Source organism: Aptenodytes patagonicus, chromosome 3 (genome assembly GCF_965638725.1).
Source record: "Aptenodytes patagonicus chromosome 3, bAptPat1.pri.cur, whole genome shotgun sequence".
In the NCBI taxonomy this organism is placed as follows: domain Eukaryota; kingdom Metazoa; phylum Chordata; class Aves; order Sphenisciformes; family Spheniscidae; genus Aptenodytes; species Aptenodytes patagonicus.
The window spans coordinates 79,772,030-79,798,477 of record NC_134951.1 but is presented as its reverse complement, the minus strand read 5'-3'; the positions used below and the strand labels follow the sequence as shown (position 1 = coordinate 79,798,477).

The window sequence follows — 26,448 nt, the reverse complement described above, 5'->3', positions numbered from 1 at the left end:
CATTTAAATCTTAAAAAAACCCCTCACTTAAGTGAAAAGGGGAAGAGTTTGTCTTTTTTACATTCCATTAAGGTTTTTGTATACAAATTCTGAAAATATCAAAACTTCTCCTACTCAGGTCTTTAGGAAAAGCATGATTTTTTTCAGGTTAAGGAGTTATATTTTGATAGCTGAATTTTGGTTGCAGCACAAAACCAGTAAATCATACAATCTTGAGAAAATAAACAGCATAAATACAGGGCTCATAGCAGCCAAAAAAAAAAAAAAAAAAGGCTTTTTGATACTTGTTCCATACTCTATACTCTTCATAGCCAAAGTCCTCAGCTATCAGTTTCTTTTCAATTTTTGGTAGCTCACAGAAAGCATATCTAGTCATTAAAAAGTAATGTTTTAATGTAGGATGTGAATCTATTTAGAACACTAAATAAAAATAATGATATACTCTGAGAAAATTAAATTAAGTATCCAATACAAATTCCTATGCCAGGAGTAAAATTCTGGCTTCTTGAAAACTATAAAACTCACCATAGCTTTCACCAAAACATTTCATCTAGTACCTTACGATAAATTAAAGTTGTCACTAAATATTTATGTCTGTGTAAGTCTGTTAACTGAATGCACAGATTAATGAATAAATGTTTTTTCTAAAAAAATGCAAAATGGATTTTTATCAATGTGGTAAGAATTTATTATCCCATGATACCATCTTACCTCAATCATTCATACCGTTTTATCTCTAAAACAAAGTAAGTTTTCTAATGGTAATTTTCCATAAAATGCCTGTTCTTGGAAGAATTCCTTTTATTACTCTTCCCAAGATACAGTATTGTACATAAGAGCTGGGAAATTAAGTGGTACTTCCATGTTATAAATTGTCCTTCACTTCCATAAGTAGCAAAACCACTTTAATCTCACAGGTTTACTCATACAGATTACATAAATTACAAAAGCGTATTTTATCTTAATGAACATTGATAAAACTCTTTTTGTCTTATTCTCAGTCACATGTGAACACAGATATTAGTTTATACACAAAGCAATTGTTTCCTCCATGCCTTTTATTTTTATCTACCACTTCATTCTATTTTATTTGCAAGAACTTATTGTTGCAAAGCTGGTTTTCATGAATACTACACAAATGTTTTCAATAATAAACTCTTCAATATACATTAGAACGTTTAGTCTTACTGGTAGCTTTGCAGTTGTAGTCCTTGACTGCGTCTTTGCAAACTAAAAGTGTTACCATGATTACTAACTTCCTGTGTTTACAAATGCATGTTATCAGAAGACATTTAGTAAAGTTTGAGAAACGTTTCTTAAATAAGTCATACCTTTTCATTAAATTCATGTTTCTAGTAAATTAAAATCAGGAGGTTAAACAATAGGACTCAATAAACAACAATATACTTACTGGTTAATTACAAAACTCAGTAACAGATTCTTTAACCTTTAATCATGTGGAATAACATCTACAGGCTAAACGTAGAAGCCAGAAAGGTAGTCAGAGGTTTCTCCTCTGTCACTATAGGAAAAGAACTACTTTCTAATGAAGTAACAAAAAGGATCTGCTTCAGATATTCTGATTCTACAAGAAGTTCTGTATTGTGCTGCTGATGCACCCTGCTGTCACCTTTGGTGATACTACCAGTCACTTCACTGGAAAACCACTGAAGTCACTAATGTTCTCGTAGTTCCAAAACTGAAGTCTAGGCTCCGAGAGATAGTTTATTTTCGCAATAAAATTATGTAACTCAGTTATTAAGTGTTCAGACATTTTGGTTCATCTTCAAGCAATGGCTTCTAATTGAAAGGAACTCAATCTTTTTCTTGCTTGTATGATTCACTTGTGATATTGCAATAGTTCAACTTTATGTAGTTCCTTTGTTATCTCATTTTTTTTTCTGGCAAGTGGAACGAATGCATATGGGTACCCTTTCTAAAACAGCTTCATAAGGAAACAAGGCTTATACATCCATGTTGTGTGCACACTTGCCTGCCTTCATTCCTAAAGAAGGTATATCTGTTGGTCATTTTCAACTGAATTTGAGAAAAAGGCAGATTTCAAGCATAAACAATTGCCTTCATGTTTTATGGAAACACCGGAGAACAGAGAAGAGTGCTCCAATCAAGAGGCTTGTCTCTCATGTTATTAGACACCAAATACCTTATTAAATATCAGCAGGAAAAGCTTAATTTTGATACTAATCAGCCAGAAAACAAAAAAACAGCAGGATATCGGGCTTTGTTAGTTTGGATGCTTATTTGAAGTACCTGGTGCAATGGTTTACTTTCACTTTGTGTTTTTTCATGTAGTAGCATAATCTTCCAGTGGTTAGGCTGCAAATGTTACACAGCTTTAGAGAGTCCTTTTAAAAACACAAGAACCATGGCAATATTTATGAAGGTCTCCCTTAAAAAACACATCTTATTTCCTTTCTTTGGAAAAACATGATCCAAAATGATCATTTTAATCAGACAGTCTGTAACTTGCAAGAAAAGAAGATGCCATAATAGCTCCTTCAATGGATACCTTGTGAACTACTATGACTCTGAGAGTGGGTCTATGGGACCCTAGAGTAAAGTCAGCATACATCTAAAGCAGTCAATTAGGCAGGGATGAAGAAAATCATGAAACATACTGGAGAAAGAAATAATAATTTCTGAAAATACAGGCTAAAGGAGACAGTACTAGATACTACAGAGGATGACAGAATCCGCCCATATAATGAACATATTACACTAAGTGGAACTTATATTGGAACTAATAACCAATATTTACATTATAATATTTTCTAGATACCTAGTCAAAGACTGTTGTCCATTGAGTTATGCACGATACAAACCCAAAGTGAAAAATACAGTCTAACAATTGAACACCAGTCCCCAACATCGAGGCAATTCCAAAGAGCCTAAACTAGGCTCTGAACCCAGGCTCCTTCAACTGTTGGTGAAGAGAATGAGACACTTCAGCAGTTCAAAAGATGAAGTGCTGGGAGAGATGCTGAATACCTACAGGATGCTGAATACAGGGATGTATGTGAATTTCCATTTCTCTTTGGAGTTCAGTCACTTGATTCAAGACTATAAAAGTGATATATCTGCCTACTGAAAATGCAGACCATGAAATTCTTTTCTGAAGACTAAAACCTGCTTTCAGGAAGGTCCCCTTAAATAGTATTTCCATCTTTTGCATATTTATTTAGGAGTTAGAATACAAGATCAGGAGGTGGTGACTTTGTTCATTTCTCTTTCCGGTTCACAAAATTCCAAGTCTACAACTTTCACTTCCCATCAGCTTATCCTGATAATCCAACTGCAAAACTATCTTTGCCCAGTAGGCCACTCAAAAGTTAAGAACACCAGAGTTAAGGCTTTAGAAGAACTTCTAACACAAGGGAGTCTACCTCCAGTCTACTGGGAAGAGCATTCAGTTAGGAGTCAGCTGATGTGCATTTAGCTCTCTAAAGTATGAGCTCCAACCTGTGACTGCAAGCAGAAAAGGTCATACGCACACCTCAGCTGGAGCTGCTTTCAGAGGAACTGTTTTGGCAATCAGAACAAACATTTTGCTTGTATTTTGCAAGTTGAGAAGTGCTTGCTTAGCCATGTAGTTGACTAAACATTGGCGCTAAACACACTATTGGGCAAGCTTTTTTGTTATCAATGTTAAAAGAGTATTAACTTAAAACTAGTAAAAATGAATATTTAATATTATAAAAGAACAAGAGCTCATAGTGTTCTACTTGCCAGAAGCAAGAGAACAAATAGGATAAAATATGGGGCAAAATCACCTAAATCCTACTTAAGGATGACCTGATAAAGAACAACTTAAGGAATATCAAACAGGGGGAAAAAATCTAGAGTTTACTGATTTATTAATTTTGTGATTACCTCTGCAAATGTATTTTAATATAGCCCCTCCATACACCTTTTGTTATTACTGTCTAATGGAACATTGTACAATAGAGGAAGAATTGTTCTATTGCTACTACAGGGCCATTCTTTTTCTCACTTAAGCTGAAAAAAAATTCAATCCTATCTGGTGACAGGGAAAAGGAAAAATGACAATCCAAACAGAAATAACCCTGTTAAAACCCAGTAATTTCCTCGACAAAATTTATATCCAAAGGTCTGAATGTTGTATACTATTGGCAGGCACAGTATTGTCAATGGTTGACACACAGTTCTAAAATTTCTGTTATAAAGATTCCTTTGTCAGATAACTGTAGAGTTTGTGAAATTGCATGCAAGCTTAAATGTGTAACGCACTGATTTCCACTGATACAACTGAACTTATTTTGCTTTTTTTAAATTAAAGTGCTGGATGTTATACAATCTTAGTGCACTGCCTGAATTCTTCATACTGGATGAACAATTGGATGACCAAAAGCCTTCAGACGCTATGAAATAAAATATTAAAACTTGATTGTTGTCCTGAATAATTATATTGTAATACATGTTAAATACGTCCAAAGGCATACTAGAAACTTATAAAATAATCATGACTTAAACAGGTTTTAAGTAGAAGTCTGAAGTATGCTACAACTTTACTTTTGTGGATTTTTAAAGATAGTATCTCCCTGTAAGTGGTTGTCTAACTCTAAAATATTTACACAGTGAAATTTGACTATTTTATGGTAACTATATATAGGTATGAACTGCAAATTTCTAATGGTATTGCATTGGTTAAGTATTAGCAGACTTTACAGATATAATGGACGCTCTGACACCACCATTAACTTCAGGTTGTATTACTTACTAAAAAAAACTTGTCTTCTAACTCAACTAGAAGTTACACATTTCATGGAGAAATCACTTTCTGAATTTGATGGGCTATATTACGCAGGAGATCAAACCAAGTTGTATTAATTGTTCCTCTGACCTTAAACTATTAATCTAAAGCCTGACAAAATAAATGAAGGACACACAAATTAGAAGGGCATGAGATGAGTTAGTAAAACACTGTATAAAAGATATAAAAAAATCAGCTAATACATGTACACTTCCTGTGAAAAATATTTTTTCAGTCATACCTTACAAACCTGCAATTTAAAAGTATAATGAGCTCATTCTTGTGAGATTTTAGTAAAAATTATTATCATCTAGGGTATTCTAATATGGTCTGGGGAGAAGCTTTATCCATCCTCTAAAAGGTTTCTAGCCATGTGGAACTGCCATCCCTGCAAAAAAACACCTGTTAAACATCATTGCAAGAGAAATCCACTGATATGAAAAAACAACACATCTGGAGGATAAGTAAAGAAAGTCAGAGAAAAAGTGAACATGGAGCAGTAGGTAAGAGTGTAGAAAGAGAGAGGTCAATATACCTGCTTTGGGAAGTAAGAATGTATGTTTTCAACTTCTGTGGAAAAAAAAAAAGGTTTATCGAATTCTGGCTGCCAATGTCAGTGAAGTATGCATGAAAGTTTGCCTAAATAGTTTTAGCTAAGAAGATATCCAATACAGAACACTAATGTCACGTTAAATCATTAGCAATAGGACAGTAAGAAAAGCCAGGGCATAATTTATTTTTTCTACGTATTTAAATGTGGACCACCAGTCTTTTCTAAATAAGTATACAATGATTAGTCTTGAGACAGAAAACTTGGATCATAAAGTATCTCCCCTAATTTTATGCAACAAGATTTACAATGAAAGGAAACTAATTCAAAGCTTTTGGATTTTTTAGAACACCTCTAAAATATTATTAAAAAAAGGGGGCTGCAGCGGCACGCTTGAGGGTGCACACAGGAGTGGGAGTGTGCATGGGGGCGTGCACTGGCCTCGCATGTGTGGCCTTGCACGCTCCCAGCCTTGCACAGGTCCTCACACCCTCACTCCCTTGCAGGGATGCTCCTTGCACAAGCCTTTGCACACTCACTCCCTTGCAGGGCTGCTCCTAGCATGGGGCCTTGCACGCTCACTCCCTTAAAATTTAAAAAAAATATGTAGGAAATAATATTTCATTCCATAAAACATGGGCTTAATAATACAGCTGTCATTAAGACAAATCTTACACAGAAATAACAGAAAGGAATCCTATCTGAACAATTATTGAAAGAATGAAAGATCTACTAAACTTTATAAGACTTAATACCCACAGATATTTTCAAGAACACATGGGTAAGTCCAAGCAACTTATGCAGAAGTAGTTCTTCCTTTCATATAATAATAATGAGATGCACAGTGAGACAAACATTATAGTAAAGTAGTTCATGTGATAATGGCAAAACTAATGGATGTCTTCAGCACACAAGACAGGCAAGAAAATACTGTACCCTTTGGTTTGGGTTTACATCGGGTTTTGTGCAGAATACTATGTATTGCCTACCAACCACACCAAAAAATATCAGTAATATGCTTATGACTAATGATATAGGCATCAAAACATAAGTTTAAAGACCTATTCTTCCTCCCAATGGTTGTTACACAGGAACTCAACAGTACACCATGCTTGCTTCAAAGCATTCAGGAGTTTTCCACACTCATTTCTACAGTGTATTTTATATGTTTTAACTTTGTCACACATTGTGCAGAACTTTTATACTTACTGCAGTATACAATTGTTTACTCTAGACAAGTGATAAAAAGTCTTCCATCACACAAAAAAAAAAAAAATCTGATCGTAAACAGGCTAATGATATTAGTTTTCAATTAAGGTATGATATGCTATCCACATACTTCTGTTATCAAACTGAAAACAAATCTGTATTCACTCTTGCTATCAAGATCTTGACATTCTTTACAAAAACATGAATGAAAAATAATTTTTTTTTAAAAAGAAAAATTTGCTTTCAAACACAAGCATGCAAACTGTTAAATATACATTAACAAATACCATCATAAATGTATGAAAAGCTAAATTATGTGTTTACTATCTTATTATAATTCAGGCAGATTTTATTATTTAATCAGAATCCTGTTTTGTCAAGTAAAAGGCCCAACTGAAGTTCTATTGAAGGACTATCTGACTCTAGAATTACAGCACTCAGGAGCAATCTCTTTATTTACACGCATCCCCTCTACTTACACTCATCAGAGACCAAAATGTGCAACTTTAATAAGCATAATTTTTGTAATGTACCCACAAAGTGTAACTATTAAACACAAGACTTCCATAACACAGCCTTCAGCACAATGTAACCACATACCGGACCTTTACAACTTCATCTTACCTGACATGTATTTTATCTAAGAAAGGCAGTTATTAAAGAGCAGCAAATTTTCCAGCAAAAATTATGCAACTATGCTATCAAAATGAAAAGCTATGCCAAACTGCTTATGTGAATGTCAAGTATATCAAGGAATCAACTGTTGCTGGGAGGAACCACTCAGTCTTTCACAGCATTTTTTCTATCACATTGTCTAGAAATGTTATCAACGTATCAACAGTATTGTTTGCTACTATTTTTTGGCTTTGCAGTAACTGTCATTTCAGAATGGTTAAGAAAACTTCATGAAAAAAACAAAACCTCCCTGATCCCTTCAAAGCCTTACCAGATTGTTTCAGTTAAACGCAGACCAGGCATATATATGGAAGAGAAAGAAAACTTCCATTTCCCTGGTATGGACTCCAGACCTCTCTGCCTGCAACAAGGCAACAACTGGCTTCAGCACATCAGTGCATAAGTTTGGGGCGCAAAGCCATAGCAAAAATCACATTGGGTTAGTGATCACCCAGGTACCCACTTTGCGGAGTGACATTTAGTTCCTCTCCTGTTTCCTCAGTGTTCTCCCACTACTTTCTCTAGCGTAAATGCCACTATGCTATCTCTCCTGTCTCCTTCACCCACTTAAAGCTTCCAATGTCATTTAAGTTATTAATGTCATTAGCAGTGACAAGAGGAGACTGTGTCACAAGGGACAGCATCCAGAGGTTGACAGCTACAGACACGGCCTGCTGCTTCAATTCCTCGCAGCATTCACTGCGTACTTGGCAGCAGTACTCGCTGCATACTTGTTGGAGCAGACCATATAAGAAAAATCAGCTGCAGTAGGGATCTCAGCTGATAAGCACGTTGCTGCTACCAAAACACTGTTGCAGGCTTACTCAATTGTATTTATAAAGTCAACCTTAGATTTATGATGTAGTTCACTATTATAACCAGAACAATGTGGTGTTACATAGTTTTTCTGTGGGTCAGAAGGGAGACCAACTTACCAGAAAAATAAAGTATCTTCTCAGTTGTAGTATTTATCACCCGCTTCGCATCACATCTTCAGAAAAGCAGCAAAGCCATTAAAGCAAAAACTCGCAAATGCCTTTTTCCTTTTTCTTCCCCCAGTTCGAGAGTCACTTAATCATCACTGATTTGTCTGACCTTAGTAGTAGCAGAGCAATGGAGTGGCCACAAACCACTGTCTTATGGAAGGTAGAATCATGGGAAAACTCAGGTTGGAAAGGACCTCAGGAAGTCTCTAGTCCAGCCTCCTTCTCCAAGCAGGGTTATCTCTGAGATCAGACCAGGTTGCTCAGGGCTTTTTCCATTTGGGTCTTGAAAACCTCCAAGGAGACTGCATAACTCTGGGAAACCTGATGCACTGCTTGATTGTCCTCATGGTGAAAAAGCTTTTCACCATCTTGAACACCTTGTTTCAACTCACATCTTCTGTCCTCCCATCATTCACTAGAGTGAAGAGACTGGCTCTATCTTCCTGACAGCCTTCTCATAGCTATCAGCCCATTAGGTCTGTTAGGACCTAATACCATTAGGTACCCTTGTAGCTTTCTCATCCCCAGGCTGAAAAAAATACAGTTCCCTCAGCCTCTCCTCATGGAACATGTGCTCCAGAACCCTGTCTTGATGGCTCTTCACTGAACTCACTCCAGGTATCCTATAGCATCGCCAGTCAACTAACAGGGAGAAGACTAAGATAAAGGCTGAAGCCTACATAGAGGCCAGGATTTTTCTTAGCTGGAATGAATGATATCAGGTTGAAAGAAAGAATATGTACATAAGTTCTTTGGGAACTGTTCTGGAGTCTGGGTGCTGAGAAAGGTGTGTGGCAGATGCTTTCTAATTAATCTCTCACATTTTCTATTGGCTAGCTGTAGAGGTGTGCCCAGCTGCATGTGGGAAATGCTCACTTTAGATTATTCCCTACTCAGCAAGTAGGGAAGCCTGCTTAAAATCTTGTTCTGAGACTACTGTTGTTATCTATTTTCTAATACTTTGTTCTGAATTCGTACACTTGCAGTCAAACATCTGAAAACTGAAAAATGCCCACTTCATTCAGTGAAACACCAGACAAAGATACCCACATACTCAGACCACTGCAGGATTTTAACTTGTATGAAATCTGTAAACACGTAAGACCTTTTCTTTCATATACTTAAAAGAATTTAGTTTGACATTTGCTCTTTTATATTCGTTTCAGTTTGCAAACTTTAAAATAGTTTAATTCCAATGCCAGAATGGACAGAATTTGACAACTATCTCTGTAATTGTCACCAGTCAGAATATTTTATTCATTAGTTCATTAAAAACTGATTAGTAGAGGAGTCTTGAAACATCACTGTCATAATGTTTTAAAATCAATTTACATTTACCTCCTCTAGGAATGAAATTTAAAACCTTCCAAGGTCTTTTTCTATGTAAAATATCGTGAATCAAATGAAGTGATTTAAGACAACAAGAAATGTCAATCAAAAACATGAAATGGAGTCTAACTGATAATTTACTTATTATCTATTTTAAGTCATATGACTGAACTATAAAAAAAAAGATTTACTGGAGATTCAAGTGTGTAACAGATTTTTGTAAATGAAACAGCAAGATTTCTTCATGCTTGAGGATATTAGACAAATCTTATCATCTTAGCACTGCAACTATGAACAATAACAACCTTCCCGCACATTTGCAAAAATTAAGGGCTGATTTTAAAGTCTTTCAAAATAACAAGAGCAGTATGATTAAGCCATGTAAGTTATAGCTGGAAAACATAATATGAAATACAGGCTTTTAGAGGACATTATGGTCTTAAGCATTAGTATTTTTCCTGTGTATTCTGCTTTTACATTAAACTATCAATGTGGTCATTACAGTAAAAACAAGCACAGAATTGGAAAGGAACATAACTTTATGAGGGGAAATAAAAACCTCCTTGCATTGAAGCTTTTCATGTTTGGATCTAATGCAGTTGAAGTGCCCCATCAATTCAGTTGCATTACTACGTGTATTGGCACAAAGGAGGAGGTACAAATACGCAGCAGAAGCAGGCAGGGCTGTAGCAGCCACAACTCTTGTTAGCTTGCATTGTTACTGAATTGTATGTCAAGTCTGCATGGCTCTGAAAAAAATGCCAAGCTGCTTTTAATCTAGGTTTAACCAGGACCCCATTCTAGTTCACTGCACGGCCATGCAAAAGTTTATATTGCGCAAAGAATAAATGTCCACGGATGAAAAACACACCTTTCAATTGTGGTGCAAGTTTATGCTGCTTTAAATGCTTGCGGAATTACTCTACTAGAACTCAGTTTCCTAACTGGTTTTAAATGAATTAAGACCATGATGTTGCCAAGAGGGACATTCCCACCCACACAGCTTGTGCTCACAACATATTCCTGTTCCGCCTCCTCCTTGCATATGTTAACTTAACAACTGTTAGAGCGGATCCAACCTCCTATGTAGTTGCAAGAAACACCCATGTAAATGCAAAAGGGGAGACGGAAGCATGCAGTCAGGACAGGGAGGAGGGCAGGACAGAGGAGCCTGGTGGTAGCAGAAGCTTCGCTTGCCTCAATCCCAGAGACTTAAGTTTGACACTGTTAGCTTAAACAGGCTGGAGCATTTTTCAGCAGGATCAGCTCCCTGATCAGCCAACATTGTACAAATGTGGGCATAATAAGGGGCAGCAGTAATAAACAGCCTGAAACAGGAAGAAGACAGGACTGCTTTCCAAAGCACTGACAGTTTAAATTGACTCACAGCGTTCAGTGAAGTATACTCGTACGTTGTACAAAATTGCTATTGTTAAACTGGAGGAGTTCCTCCAAGATAGGCGTACTACTGCCCAATAAACACTTACCAAAACATTCCTTTAACTTGACATCTACTTGCCCCAAAACATACTGCCTTTTCCAATAAATAAGCTATTATAATAGAAAGGTAAAACTTTTTTCTTGTAAACAATGCTTTCCTATAGCCTTAAAATCAGATCAGAAACTGTTAAAACTACAAGGGAAATAACAAAAGTAGTTTTAGTTACACAATGTGGATGAATATAAATAGAGTATCAAATCACAAGTTTCAGAATGTAAACAAATCACATTATCTCTATGGTTAAAATGAAACCCTTGCTCTGAGTTATTATCAAAGGGTAAAGGGTAGGAAAGTCCTTCACAACACACATTACTGATAATGGCTTGAAAGAGGAGTTTAAAAAATAAAGATTCAGAACTCATTCCAATACATACAGACTGTAGACTCCTAAATGAGGAACAGAAGGATGAAAATCCAGAACTGCAATCTAAATAACCTTTTTTTCTGCTTATAAACAATTACACTTCTTTTAGGAGATGGGAGCTGTGCTTCTGCACATAGCTAAGACTCTCCCAGGTTGTGAATAGTTCTGCTTTGGTTTTTGAAATCCAGGAACAAAACAATTCTTAGCATCACTCCCCTTCTAAGGCTATCTAGTACACATTCTCACTTTATCCCTTACACAAAGGCTGGATGTGGCCCATTCTGTGTAGCAGTTTCTGAATGCTTTCATGGAACACAGATGGATGTAATAGTGATATTTTCTATATAAAACCTACTAGTTTACACACTAAGCCAGGAAGAAAATCCAAATTCAGTGCTCTGGCCACAGGAGTTCAAATTCATATGCTGCAGAAGGATACTTCAACTTACCTGGCAATAATGTTACTAAAGGGGGACCTGTAGAAGAAAGATAAACTCCTCCTTTCCTGCTGAAACGCTGCCGTTCTGTAGTAAGGAATTCAAGGTTCAGGAAAAACAGAAAGAAAAAGAACAACCTTTCGTAGCTTTATTGGCTCAGCACACAGGAGGGGATGTCTTAAGTTCCAGTTCTACTCCAAAAACATCAGACCCATTCTAGCAAGCAATGATGGACATAAAATTCCAAAACCCAAAGCTTCCAAAACTCCTGCATGAATGATGCATGGATTAAAATATAGTCTAGTGAGTTTTCTACCCTGCCACTTTCTAGCCCTGTGAATCTTAACTCTTTGCAGCCCAGTAACAGCACTTTGAAAGGACATGTGGAGACTTTTCCCTCTGCGATCTTTTTCACCTCAGTAATCTTATAACTTGTTGGTTAAGAATCTTTTAAAAGTTGGGAGAAAGACTGGAATTCCCTTTCTCCAGTTCCATTTAAGTAATAAAATTAATCCTCTCCTTGAAAAAGTGCTTTTGCCACTAGTTTATTACAGAAAAGGGGGCACTAACACTTTATTCTCTCATGTACAGTTGCAGAAAATAGGAAAAATTACCATTTGGAGAGGATCAGAAGTGAACAGAGGTATCTTCCAGCTGTCCACATTCATGTACAGACACTTTTCTACTTGCTAGTCTGTATATTAATTTTTAATTATATTCCTAATTCTACCCAAGCAGTACATGTGAAGTATGAGCACATAACATGGCATTCCTGATTCCACTTGGAGGGCAAAACAATTAAAATGTAAATGTCACAGTATCTAGCTTGTTAGTGTAGAAGACCTTTATTGGATCTTGCTCTTAATCTAAACTGCTATATGAATTTACAGTTTTGGAATAACATAAACCAAAACACTTTCTTCAGTTCAGGAACAATTTTTTTGGTTAGTATTAAGTAATGTATTTCAATAAGTAAATTTTAGATTTAGCCAGAGCTGAGAAAAGTCTTGAATATTGTATGTACTTAATTTCTGTACTTACTACTGGCTATGAAAGCAGACTTGAGAAGAAAACTTTATCCAGCAGCTTTCATGAAAAATGGCTTAGTAAAACGCTCTTTGCACAAGCAACATCAAAGAATTCTGGAACCTTTACTACAATATTTACAGTCATATATGCATAATGGTAACCTGTTAGACTCTATGCTAAGAGTTTAAGACCCACTGTATGCTTGCACCAAAGGCTATTAATCTGTACCTAGTTGTTTGACCTGCAGATGCTGAACACATTGCTGACAACCCTGTGCCTTGTCATGCTGTTAACAGAAAGAATTACCATGTCTTAACTATATTTGCCTGCTGTGCTTTCAACCCACCAATCAACTCCTAAGCCTTCCACGAGAACTTCATCCATGATGTCAACCTCTGACAAGCGAGTACTTAATAAATCTGAAGCTCCTTTTAATCAGTTGTTGGAAAAGAGAAAAGGGACACCCACTTCTGCACAGAGTGGCAGTGAGATATTCCTTACTCTATCCTGATTTTTTGCACACTGACCCCTGGGAAATGATTCCAGTGGCTGCCTGTCCCCACTCAGAGCTTTTACAAAACACAGCCCTGGCACTTCGAATCTTCCAGGACAGTTTCACTGCTTCCTATCCAGTTATGAGCAGAACCTGTGGAGCGGGTCAGAACACTGTTAACCCTGCCTCTGACAGGGTGCCGAGGGGTCAGGCAGAGGGGCAGGCAGGCAGGGCAGCCATGAAACAGGTTGCCCGGAGAGGTCAGGGAATCTCTGATGTTGGAGGGTTTCACAGCTTAGCTAGGGAAACCCATGATTGACCTGATCTAGTGCTAGTCACAGGCCCACTTCAAATGGGAAGTTGGGTTAGATGATCTCCAGAGGTCCATGCCAAAAAACATCATTTCTATGATTCAATGAGTACATCCAAAGGCAGCAGATTTACCTGTTTGCTGTTGCTTAATGACAGTACCACATGATTTAACATTCTGTTAATGTTTAGGAAGTTAGAGTTGCAGCCATAAAACTGAAAACTATAAATATTTAAAAGAAAACTTAGATTCTGATTAAACTCAGCTAGTTATGTTCACAAGCCAAAGCTCCTTTTTTTAAATTAATATACATTTCTCAAACCCCACTGAAACTGCTGATTCTTCTAGATGAAATCAAGCGTCTTTTATATATGAAGGTGTAAACAAGTATGTGCAAATATCCATGACTTGAATTTTGTCCAGAGAAGAGGAAACGTCTTTTAAAAATTAATCCTTAAACTCGCTGAAGTGTTATAGTCTATTCCACACATCTCTAGAATTAAAAACAAACCAACCAACCAATCTTTAAAACAAAGGAGTTTTTTGGTTGTTTTTGCCTTATATTCTTTCCACTAAGGTGAAACATGTTTTAGTTTTACTAATAAGGAGAAAGTTTTTAATGTACACAATTTCTACTCCATTTAAAATTTGTTTAAAGATGGACTTGTTGGGTTTTTAAGAGGATGCTCTTACAGATTAAAAGTCCAGAGAGACTGCTCCAGGAAGACTGTTTCAGCAAAACAACAGAAGTAACATATTTCATAACTGTTGTCAGAATAATATATAGAATTAAAAAAACCCTGAGAACACAAGACTTTGCTAACACCTTGAACTGTGTCCAAATAAAGAAAAATACAATTCAGGAGTTTAAGCACAGATGTGTGCTCATATTAGCTCATCCACTTACATGTTGAACATTTGCATTCTGTACTAGCTGAAGCTTTTTTTATTCCTAAAATCTGACAAAAGTAGACAAATAAAGCAATATAAAGCAATTTGAAAGGCCTTTATCCTAGTATTTTCACTCACATACCTCTAAATTTGTTAGAAATCAGGACTGTTACTGAAAGTGAAGCTTGCTGGATCAACTCCTCTTTGTCTTTGAACTATGAGATGGAGAACTAATGTTTGTTTCCAGTTTGGTTTGCTCCTATACTGTGTGGAAGCTTTTTATTATTTTTCAAGCTTATTTTAAAAATGAATGTATTTTCCACATCTTTGCTGTCCTATGTGACATTCACATCAAATTTATACCACACTGTGCCAGTATATGAAAACACAAAATGATACCACAGTATCATGTGACAGCATTTTGCGATGTAATAAGCCTTGCACACAATTCTATAGGCTGACAGTTTAATGGAATGTGTATTGCCAATACAAAACAATACAGAAAAATTGTGGCACCAAAGCAATATACAAAGCACCACAGCTTCCACAGGCATCGACAGTTACCTTATGATAATACTTCTGTAAAGCCTGAAGGTAATTTCAGCAACCAGCAAACTCCAGATAAAGTTTTAGCAACTCACGCACCTTCCTGACATGCTTTATCCCCATCTCTAACTCGCTATGCTTCCTGGACACGTGAGAGTGAAGTAATTAACATCACCTCTATAGTAGCAGCAAACATACCACAGTGTTTTTCATCATGGCTTTAACAGTGAATCCGTCGGAGACCTGCTGCTTGCTTTTCTTCACGTGCCCCAGTGGCTCCTGCTGCTGGGGACACCTGTCACCTACGGGCTTTGAGGGGCTTGAGCCCGCTTTTTCCACTACCATCTCCCCACCAGCGTCCTCGACGGACAAGAAGCAAAATACAGACTGGAAAAAACAAACAAACATCAACGCCCCGCCCCCAATAAGTTAGAAAACGCAGTACGTCTGCCTCTGTCCCCTTCCCAACCAGCGACACCCCCCCCACACCCCCCTCCCGCACCTTCCCTGCCCCTGACGGGCCTCCTCGCCTGCGCCTCGTCCCTCGCTCCCCCCCAGCCCCCTTCTGCATCCCAGCTCGTCCTCCCCCTCCCCACCGCTCCCGCTCCTCCGTCCCCAGCCCTTCATCACCACCTGCTCTCCTTGCCCCCCGCCGGCCCTCGCCCTGCCTCACCCCCTGCGCCACCCGCCAGGGTCCCTCAGCGGGGTCCGTTGGGGGCGGGGCGGGCACTGGCCGCCGCCGGCGCTAGCACGCGTCCGCGGCCTCGCGCCCGTCTCTAGGCAACGCGTCAACAACCCGCCGCCTTGCCGGCGGGGGTCACGTGCGCGGGGGAAGCACGAGGTTACCCAAAGAAACCCAACGGCACCCCCCCACCCCACCCCACCCCCGCGCGGCAGCCCACAGGCGGGTACACCGAAAACCGGGAAGGCGCCACGCCGCTCGACAGAAATTAACAGAACGTAATTAACGCGAGGGGGGAGGAAGGGAAGGCGGCCACGCGAGGAGAGCTGGGAGGTGTGAGGCGGGGAGAACTACGTTACCCAGAGGGCCCCGCGCCGCCCGGGCGCATGCGCAGTCCGCCGCCGGCTGGCTCCGCCGCTCGCGCCTGCCGGCCCGCGGTCCCGCGGCGCACAGGGCTGCGGAGGAGCGCTCGAGCGGCGGGTGGCGCCGGCACGGGGGCGTGGGCGCGCGCGCGCGCCTCTCTTCTCTTCCCTTCCCTTCCCCTCCCCTCCCCTTCCCTTCCCTTCCCCGCCGCCGCCATGATAGGTGAGTGAGCGCGTCAGGGAGGGAACGAGCCCGGATGCAGATCCGCCCTTTCCTGCCCGCCCCTCTGCTGCTGGCGCGTCGGCCCCGGGGGGCGGCGTGGGCCGGCTAGGCTCCCCTCGGTCCCCCTCAGTCCCCGTAGATACGTCCGTCCGCGCCGCCTCCCCTGGTGCCTCGGCGGGGTGGGGCGCCTCGGACCCCGGTGCGCGTGGTGGCGGCGGGTGCCCGCGGGGACGAGCCGGCACTGCGCGGCGCCCGGTGGCCGCGGTTCCAGGGGGGCCGGGCCGGAGCAGGGGGCGCCGGCTGGGCTGTGCCCTCGCCGCCTTCTCGCTTTCGTTACTGCGCCTCTGGTTAAAGCACTTCGTGCGCTTGGCGGGGCCGTGCAGAGAACTCGAGGGTCAAAGTGCTGAGGGGTCAATGCTCTCCTTCTTCACCTCTCTGGTGGGGGATGACCCACCAACGGCCAGCCCAGGGCTTGTGATTGAGGTCATTTTAAAATTATTTTTTAGTTCCCCTCAGTATATCGATTGTAAATACTGTTGGGCAAGGTTTATGTGATTTGTGAACCCTTTTGGCCTTGCCCGGTATATATATACACGTTATTGGTCTGGCATGGTACTTGCTGGCAGTGATCTGAAAAAGAAGCAACTTGGGCCTAATCATGTTGGGAGCTCGGCCATTTGGTCCTTGAGTTGGCTTCTGTACCTATCTAATGCTGGTATGACATGTGAATTGGTTGTTTCAGCAGTGGGTTTTCTTGTTATTTGTAAGATGAATCCATACCTAGGGACTCCCACAAATTACAGGATCCTTTCTGTAGTCCTTCCCTCTCATTACACACTTCATCTTGCTTTCACTTTCTCAATTTTGTGAATTCTTTAACATAAAAGCTATAAAATGTAGTAGATGCGCTTGTATTTTAACAATTCCTTGCCTTCTTCAGGCTCGCTGTTTCATCTTCAGTGTAGGTGCCATAGTTGCTGTCTACCTAAGACCTGATCAAGTGGAAAGGCATGCAGTTTGTTGTCAAAATATTTGTTTTTAAATTAAACATCTCAAAAGTGTCCAACAATCCTATGGGTCTTTCAGCTAGACATATTTTTTCCATAGCAGTATATGAACTCAAGTATTTGGGTAATGTTCTTTTTCTTTAAGCTTTGCAAAAGCTAAAAAGAAAGTTAAAAGCAGTTATTTATGTGGTATTTTCAGTCTGTATAAATATTTATGCAAATGATCTCTTCTTAGTTGTGGGACCTTACTGGGTTTTCTTGTAATTTGGACTATTTTTTTTTTCTTATGTAGCAGAAAATATTTTAAATTAAAGGCTCGGCTTAAGGAAAGCACAGAGGGTCAGGTATTCCACCATCTTTCACCTTGTAATGTTATCTCTGCTGATTTGATGTCTTGCTGTAGTATATAAAATACGTGTGTTTACAGAACTGCAGTGTGTGTTTGGTTTTGAATGCTTTAGAAAAGTAAGTTGAGTGTACATAAGGGACTGCCCATGTGGTTACAGAGTTGATGCGTCTAGCCCTCATACTGAAATCTAAATGTTTACTTACTGCGCATGAAGATAACATTTATATGACTTGAGGAATTATAATTTTATTTTCACTGTGGCAGACGGAAATGTTTGTGAATACTGATTATGAAATGTACATCCCAATTAGTTGCAAATTTATAAACACAGCTTTACATGAGTTGCAATCTTAAATGATTTAAGCAGCAACCTGTTGTTTTAGTGAAGAAAAAAAAAAGTGGGGGAAAAAACCGACTCTGAAAATACAAGAATTGTCTTCAAAGCATATGATGTAGAGACTAGTCTTCAAAGCATATGATGTAGAGACTAGTCCAATTTCCTGCTTTCTGAAAAGTCTCCTCTAAACACTTATGAGCTAGGAATACCATGGCAAAATTGGGTGCGGGAGCGGAAGGGTGAAATAATTTGTGTAATCTGTGCCCAATTTTTTGACCTCAGTTTTTAAAGAATTATCCTGTAGTATATTTTTGAAAATGTTTTACAGTTTCATATCTCTGAAAATGCTTTATGTTCTCATGAGTTCTTGTGGCAAAGAATTCTACAATATAATTGTGCAACGTGATAATTTCTTTAATTGATTTTTAATTTCCTATCTCTTACTTTATGTCCCTTTGTTTTTGTGCTATGAAATAGGGAGAACAAACCTGATTAACATATTACTATTACTGTTTTTTCTTATTCTTTCTTATTCTTCTCTCTGTTTTTATTCTTATTTTTTGTCCAGTGAAATAGGTGAACCTTTTGGCTCCATCTTCCTCTAAGAGTTTGACCATGCTCATGGTTCTTCTTTGAACTTTTTATTTTTACTCCCTCCTCCCCCCCCCCATGAAATTTTTTAAGATATTTTGCTGAGGAAGATTTTTTCCATAGCACCTATCGTTCCAGAAGAGGTTAGACAGTTGACCTGTATGACTGGCTTTTAATAGTTTTCGTATGATTTCCCATCCTGCTTGTTATTACGTTCTTCTGCCTTGTTAGTTTTTGTTGACTGAACAGAGATTTGTGGAGAAAGATTTGCTTATAAATGAATTACTGAGTGCTAACATACTACCTGAAGGAAAAAAAAATTAGTATATACTTATTTTCAGTAAGAGGTTATTCCTTGAGGGAGGCCTTTAAGATATGTAACTGTATTAATTTTCATATGTGTGACATCTGCATTTAGAATATCGTAACAGCAAGTTAATTATGTAACAGTCAATTTGTGTAGAAATTCCACAGACAAATTTGTCTGGAAAGTCCATGGCAGCTGGCACATGCGTGGTACTGCACCGAGTTCATGAGTGCTTCTGGAATTCTAATTCTTGAGTATATCTTTAGAAGTATTTATCAAGGTAAATGGTAAAGGCAGCTCTTGCTTTTATAAATGCTTTTAGAAGATTGTTCTGTAATGTGCTTCACTTCTAAGTGAAGTTGCGAGAATGATTCCTCAGCAGTCCTTTCGGTTATGCGTATATCGCTTTTTTTAAAGTTACAATTTATTTGCACTACTTGCTGATGGGCTGTTCAGTTAAGGATTTCAGGAAACTTCTCTATAGAAATTTATTTAATTTTATTTTAATAATGAAAAATAATTATATAAATGAAGGAGTGTTTAAGTTAGTGTTTTTCATTTTGACTACAGAATACTATATGTATATATTCTGACTGATGCGAGACGGGAATCCTTGCATAAATTACTGACCATTGGGGAGCAAAATTCATGCTGCTTTCCATATTTGTAACAGCGATGCGTGTAAAATGAGCTGAATATCCGCTGCTTGAAGGACCTGTGTCGTACTTAGAATCATAGAATCATTGAGGTTGGAAAAGACCTCCAAAATCATCGAGTCCAACCATCGACCCAACACCACCATGCCCACTAAACCATGTCCCTAAGTGCCTCATCTACTCGTCTTTTAAATACCTCCAGGGTTGGGGACTCAACCACTTCCCTGGGCAGCCTCTTCCAATGTTTCACCACTCTTTCAGTAAAGAAATTTTTCCTCACATCCAATCTAAACCTCCCCTGGCGCAACTTGAGGCCATTTCCTCTCGTCCTGTCACTAGTTACTTGGGAGAAGAGACCGACACCCACCTCGCTACAACCTCCTTTCAGGTAGTTGTAGAGAGCGATGAGGTCTCCCCTGAGCCTCCTTTTCTCCAGGCTAAACAACTCCAGTTCCCTCAGCCGCTCCTCATCAGACTTGTTCTCCAGACCCTTCACCAGCCTCGTTGCCCTTCTCTGGACACGCTCCAGCACCTCAACGTCCTTCTTGTAGTGAGGGGCCCAAAACTGAACACAGTATTCGAGGTGCGGCCTCACCAGTGCCGAGTACAGGGGCACGACCACTTCCCTACTCCTGCTGGCCACACTATTTCTGATACAGGCCAGGATGCCATTGGCCTTCTTGGCCGCCTGGGCACACTGCCGGCTCATGTTCAGCCCGCTGTCAGCCAGCACCCCCAGGTCCTTCTCTGCTGGGCAGCTTTCCAGCCACTCTTCCCCAAGCCTGTAGCGCTGCATGGGGTTGTTGTGGCCGAAGTGCAGGACCCGGCACTTGGCCTTGTTGAACCTCATACAGTTGGCCTGGGCCCATCGATCCAGCCTGTCCAGGTCCCTCTGCAGAGCCTTCCTACCCTCGAGCAGATCAACACTCCCGCCCAACTTGGTGTCGTCTGCAAACTTACTGAGGGTGCACTCAATCCCCTCATCCAGATCATTGATAAAGATATTGAACAAGACCAGCCCCAAAACTGAGCCCTGGGGAACACCGCTCATGACCGGCCGCCAACTGGATGTAACTCCATTCACCACAACTCTCTGGGCCCGGCCGTCCAGCCAGTTTTTGACCCAGCGCAGAGTCCACCTGTCTAAGCCGTGAGCCGCCAGCTTCTCTAGGAGAATGCTGTGGGAGACGGTGTCAGAGGCCTTGCTGAAGTCCAGGTAGACCACATCCACAGCCTTTCCCTCATCCACTAGGCGGGTCACCTGGTCATAGAAGGAGATCAGGTTGATCAAGCAGGACCTGCCTCTCATGAATCCGTGCTGGCTTGACTTCATGGTCTTCTGTCAGCCAGTCCTCAAAGGAGTTTACCGTAGATGAAAGCATTTCTGTGGACAACTTCTATACTACCATTTACCTTAAGCTTATGAGACTGCATGTCATATTTCCAGATTTGTGTCTCTTTTTTTGTCACTTTGCTTCCTATGCCCCAGTTTTTTCTGCATTCACATTTTCTTAGTGGCTTCATTGTGCTTCAGTGGAAGCACAGTGGAAACATCTATCTGTTGCAGCTAGTTCAAAGCTTTTCAGCAGTGTAGGCAGTGAAATTTAGGAAGCATGAGTTTAATGGTAAATTGTGTCCAATGGAGAGAAAAGGGATAAGCCTAGAGGCCTGATGAGCACTAGCTGGAGTTGCCACCACCTGCTCTCTCTGTCTCGTAATGCCAGGCTGGTTAGTTGCCTTGAGAGCACATTTTCAGGGTTTGTGGCTGGTGTGGGGGTAGGGTCTGCTGGTGACTCCTTGCAGCAGCTTTTTCCCTGATCAACAATACTGTTGCTTGGACACACACAAAGCGGTGATCGAGATCAACCTTACTAGGGCCGTTTTGCAGCCTCCAGCAGTTGGGTGCCCTAAACAACACTAACTGTGCTGATGCCCAGAGCTTACTCTGTCATGTGGTCAAGAACAAGAAAAAATCTTGGATAAAATCTTAACCAAACCTGAGGTTTTGGCAGAAAATAATATTTGATTACTTATTGTAAATTCTGTCCTGATAGTGGCTCCAAGGTGCCTGTGCCAGAATTGATAAGGTATGAATACTCGCACACTTTTGCCTTATGTTTCAATTGTTTTAACATACCTTTTTGGACTATACTGACATGCATGTAAGTTCTAAACAGCTTAACTGTATCATCTTTTTGACTTAACATAAAGAGAGTAGCCCCAGGCAGAGTATGCTTAGATTTTCAGAGAGCAGCAGAAACCCACTGGAGTTGTACATAGAGAGCACAAGTTTTAAGCAGCACTAGCTTTACAGTAGGGTGAAAGACCTATGTTTAGATCATGAGTTGAAGGTTAAGACTGGTACTTGTGGTATTAATATGGTGCTTTAAATTTGACATTTAGATCTGGCAAAAAGGTGAAAATCATGTTCTGTTGGAAAAAAACAATAATTTGCTCAGCCATTTGTCCAGAAGTTTTCACAAATTTGTTTCACAGTTTCTTAAAACATTTTTATCTGTTTCGATATTTGAAAGATAACGTTTTCCTAGCATTTTTGATAGAGGTGACATTGGTAAAATACTAGATTGCATTCTTCTACCTTGGTCAGAGCAGAAAAAATGTTTATACTGAAGATCTCAACATTAGGTCTTCATTTTTGTTTTAAATACAGGCTTATCTGTATAACAATGTTAGACAATTTTAGTCTGATTTTTTTTTTTAAACTGGCTGAACTCTGTAAGGTCTGATAAATAAACTCAGTACAACCTCCATGTGGATGCATTGCTCTGTGCTTGTCTGTTATTGCTAGTGTCATAGTTCTGCTGCTCCGCAAGGAGCTGTTGGTAGTGCTCTGTCGAAACGTTGGAGAGTTTTCATGAGGACGCATAAAGAATATAGAACAGGGCCTGAAGTATTTATGAAATGTATTCCACAATGAGTTTGCAGCTAGCTTACATACAACTTCTTCTTGTTATTTTAGAATGGTTATTGATGATAATTTTAAGGCCAATTGTTTTCTACCGCTAAAAGGGGAGCTCGAAATCAGTGTTAACTAATGACATAGTCATGAAGTAAAAGACATGAGGAAATGGTGAGAGGGTTATATTTAAATATGTGTTTAGAAGGAGAGCGTGGTTGTTCTTGTAAGGCAGGAACTAATGGAATTGATAACATATTTTGCAATGAAGATTTCACATATGAAATACCTTTTGGTTGACTTAAGTAATTAGCTATTCATTGATTAATTTTCAGTAAAAGTTTTTTAAATTAGCAATTACAGAAAATTATTAGAGGTAATTTACTTTGGAAAGAAAAAATATAGGTAATAACAATAGGGCTTGTGGTCTGCTTAGTATAGTTGTGGATTTTATTTATTATTTATTTGCTTTAAAGGATAAAAAAAGGTGGTCACCTAAATATGAGGATTTAATCAAGCTGAGAGCTTCTTATTTTTAAGTAAGCACTGAAAGACATCAGTTGACCTCCTAGCATTTCCAATTTCCTGTTCGCACTTCTTCCATATTGGTATCAGTGTCAGGAAGACAGATTGGTCAGAAAGCATAATACACTGGTGTTGTTTTGAAGATGATACGAGATAGTCTTTGTGGGTTGACAAGAACTGGACAAAAACCTCCCAGAGGCTTGTGTACCTAAGTTAATTTGATAAGAGAAGTTTTTCAGTAGCAAAAATTTACAGCTCTCTAATTTGATGCAGCGTTGCCAATTTCTATCCTGTGGTAAAGAAGTTCAAGATAGTAACAGGGAATGTGTCTTCAAGTTCTAGTCATAGACTATCATAAACAGCAAGTAACCCTTTTTGCAGCTGTTTGGCAGCATATAGCTTCTATGTTGGTACCTTGTCACAATAATGTTGCCCTTTTATAAATAAAAATTAATCAAATCTACTGTTTCACTGTTACGTCAAGCAAGTACTAGTGAAATCAGTGAATACTTATGTTAAAATTTGGAAGAAGAGACAAAGCTAACATGGTCTAATGTTATTTGATATTTTATATTATTCTTACCATGGGAAGCCAGCAGTTCTGTAACTTAAATAGTTTTCAATTTTTTTTTTCTTTTTAGATGGCAGGATTAAGTAGGCTTCTTAAAGGTTTAATTAAAAGGCAAAATAAATCCAGTGGAAATTCAGTGCATAGTTGGTTCCCCAACTTCTTTTCCCCATAAAAACCCCAACAATTTTAAAATTAGACCATGGAAATATATTTTAAAACAAGGAAAAAAGCCCATTGCTCAGCAGAGTACACACTGTTGATAAACAGCTGCTTCAGATACTTCTATTTTATGTGTTAGGGGGGAAAAAACCCCACAATAACAAGTTGCAGATTCAACGTATGAATATATCTGTTTCATGAGGAATTGTTCCAGGCATTTAAACTTTTTATTTGTAGCACCACAGTACCTGAGAGTTTTATGAATACAGAACAAAAAACTACCGTACCTGTGCTAAGTACTGTAGGTATAACACAGGAGACGGATGAAGGTTAATATGTGCACTCAAAACATAGGTTACTATGAGGCTTTGTTTTCATATTAAAAACTATGCTACAGCAGTGCTGTCTTTAGGTATTGCTGTACACTCCTCATTCCTGCCCTTACACCAGCAAACTAATCTTTCAGTTGCAGCGGAGCAATTGTCTGTTCAGGCACACTGTGAAATAAAAAAAAACAGAAGAAATAGTTTCTTTTTCATCTGGGTCAACTCCCTGGGTTGGTTCACAGTATGGTGACGTGAAAGTTATGTGGTGTAACTAAAGGGACATCCCTTAATGCTGTTTTATTGCTTGACCCTTTAAATTGCCAAGTCACATACAAATGGTGTAGTGCAGCTGATTGCCACCTAAAGGAGGACATTTTGGTGCCCTCCCTTCCCCCTTACTACCCAACCATGTGTTCCTTGAGCTGACATTGATATTCATGTGACTCCAGAGTGAGCTAGTTAAGTGACCTGGGTTGTCAAAAAACCCACTTACTTAGGGGCATGGGAGGCTTTTGTTTTGTGTTTTTGTTTGCTTTTGGTTTGGGTTTGGTTTTTTTTTTTCATTTCATACCCTATATCTGCTTACCATTGGATCAGCTGAGAACCAGTGTTGGTGCAAGGGAAGTGACAACCCACCATTGGACTGGCTGAGCTATTTCTCAGTCAACAACATTGGCAATAATGTTACCTTCCTGAAAACCTGTTCTTGAGTTTTCAATAAGTATTACAGAAAAAAAGATTAAAACTGAATTTGAAAGAAGATACTAGGGCAGCTTTGTGGAATTTTTCAGGAAATACCTCTCAAAGAATAAAAAACATGGGAGAAGGCTCCAAACTCTTTCAAAAATGTAGAAGATGGGCTCTAGATAGTTAACATTGGCAGGTCAGCATTTCTGTAGTGAATGAGAGATGAAGGTGGTAGTAGGGACAAGTTGCGAACATTTTCACTTTGGCAGTGAAATATGATTCATACAGCAGTAATCAAGTTCAGGGAGAATGGGAGCCTGGGTGAAAGTTTTAGCTATCTGGATGACCTATCACTCCTCTGTGTTGCACTCTTTTTCAGTGTGTTGGAATCTTTACTTTCTGCATAAATATTTCTATTTCTCATTGTTATGAAAATCATCTTGAGGAAGCAAAATGAGAATAAACTCTTTCAGAATTTCTCTGAATGAATTCAGACTAGAAAATAATGGTGCCAGCTTAGCAACCAAAGGGAAGATATTTTGGGAATTGTCTACTTAGATATTTTCATGATCTCGTGCTGCAATTTTGGGTTTCTTTCTTTTATTGTTGTCATCTTGCTGTTCTATTTCAGTTTATGTAATACCATGGATAGTTCCACTACAATACGTACTTTTCACTGGAATAATAGTTTGATTTGTAGCTCACTATTACACTTACTTCACGAACATGTGGAATAATCTTTCTGATGGTTAATTTGATTAAACAAAACCTAAATCTCGGAATATTGAAGACTACTCACATTTCATATGCATGACCTGTTTAGCTGGGGTTGTTTTGAGCCTTTTTTCCTTCTGCTAGGGTAACTGTATTGTACTGTATATACAGAACTGCATCATGAAACATTGTGTGTTTTACTGGATTTATATTTTATTGATTATTTTCCTACAAAATGCTTTGTTATGGCTCTATCAGCAAGGTTTTAGAAAGTTAGTATCATATGAAATAGGTTATCTTCAAAAGATATCTGGTTTCTGTTAGGTATATGTGAGCATTCTGGATTTCTTTGTTTCCTTGAAGAGGGAAGGGAAGACTTTTTGCTTGGATTTCTTTTTGAATGAAAAGTAGCAAGGGGGGAGGAAATTGGTTTTTGTTTTTTTTGTTTGGTTGGTTGATTTGTTGTTTGTTTTTTTAAAATGGCCACAAAATAACAGTATTGTAATATCAAGACACATTAGAGACTAATTAAGCAGTGGCTAAGGGTGTTCTGATGCAGTTTTTTGAGTCTATCAGATAGGGCCCTACAGATAGAATATCAATCTGGCAGTTTCTTAAAATTATTTCCCATTGCCAAAATCCCCATCCTTTTCTGTATTATCTGGTTACCTAGTGGTATATCTGTAAACAGAATGGTGAGTGGATGATGTGTATGTATGTTAATTTAAGACCTGACTCTGTATTGTGCTAAATTCTTGTTGTGATAGGGTTGTGTATGTGACTTCTGATCTAGCTGAATCAGTCATGAAAAGGTTTTGCTACCATTTCTTTTTCCCTTGCTCTTCCCTCCCATTCTCTGCTGCCATCTGTGCATCCTGCCTCATTCCTCTCACTGACCATATTACTAATTTGACTGTTGAACT

General features: G+C 39.2%; 2 protein-coding genes across 4 annotated transcripts in view; one reads left to right on the top strand and one right to left on the bottom strand.

The window, feature by feature from the left end:
• The window catches only part of PACRG (parkin coregulated), a 266,362-nt gene extending 250,157 nt beyond the window's left edge, over window positions 1-16,205 (bottom strand). The window contains exons 1-2 of one of the 3 annotated variants that reach the window (XM_076333959.1): window positions 16,154-16,205; window positions 15,311-15,499 (exon numbers count right to left, since the gene is read on the bottom strand). In XM_076333959.1, the coding sequence (XP_076190074.1) occupies window positions 15,311-15,457 (147 nt within the window). In that variant the 5' untranslated portion in view covers window positions 15,458-15,499; window positions 16,154-16,205. Of the gene's footprint in view, window positions 1-15,310; window positions 15,500-15,785; window positions 15,855-16,153 lie in introns of those variants that run through there. The other 2 variants (XM_076333961.1, XM_076333960.1) reach the window with 2 other exon arrangements.
• A 58-nt stretch (window positions 16,206-16,263) lies between these two features.
• The window catches only part of PRKN (parkin RBR E3 ubiquitin protein ligase), an 807,172-nt gene continuing 796,987 nt past the window's right edge, over window positions 16,264-26,448 (top strand). Inside the window, exon 1 of the mRNA XM_076333958.1 lies at window positions 16,264-16,379. Within this exon, the coding sequence (XP_076190073.1) occupies window positions 16,373-16,379 (7 nt within the window). The 5' untranslated portion in view covers window positions 16,264-16,372. The remainder of the gene's footprint in view (window positions 16,380-26,448) is intronic.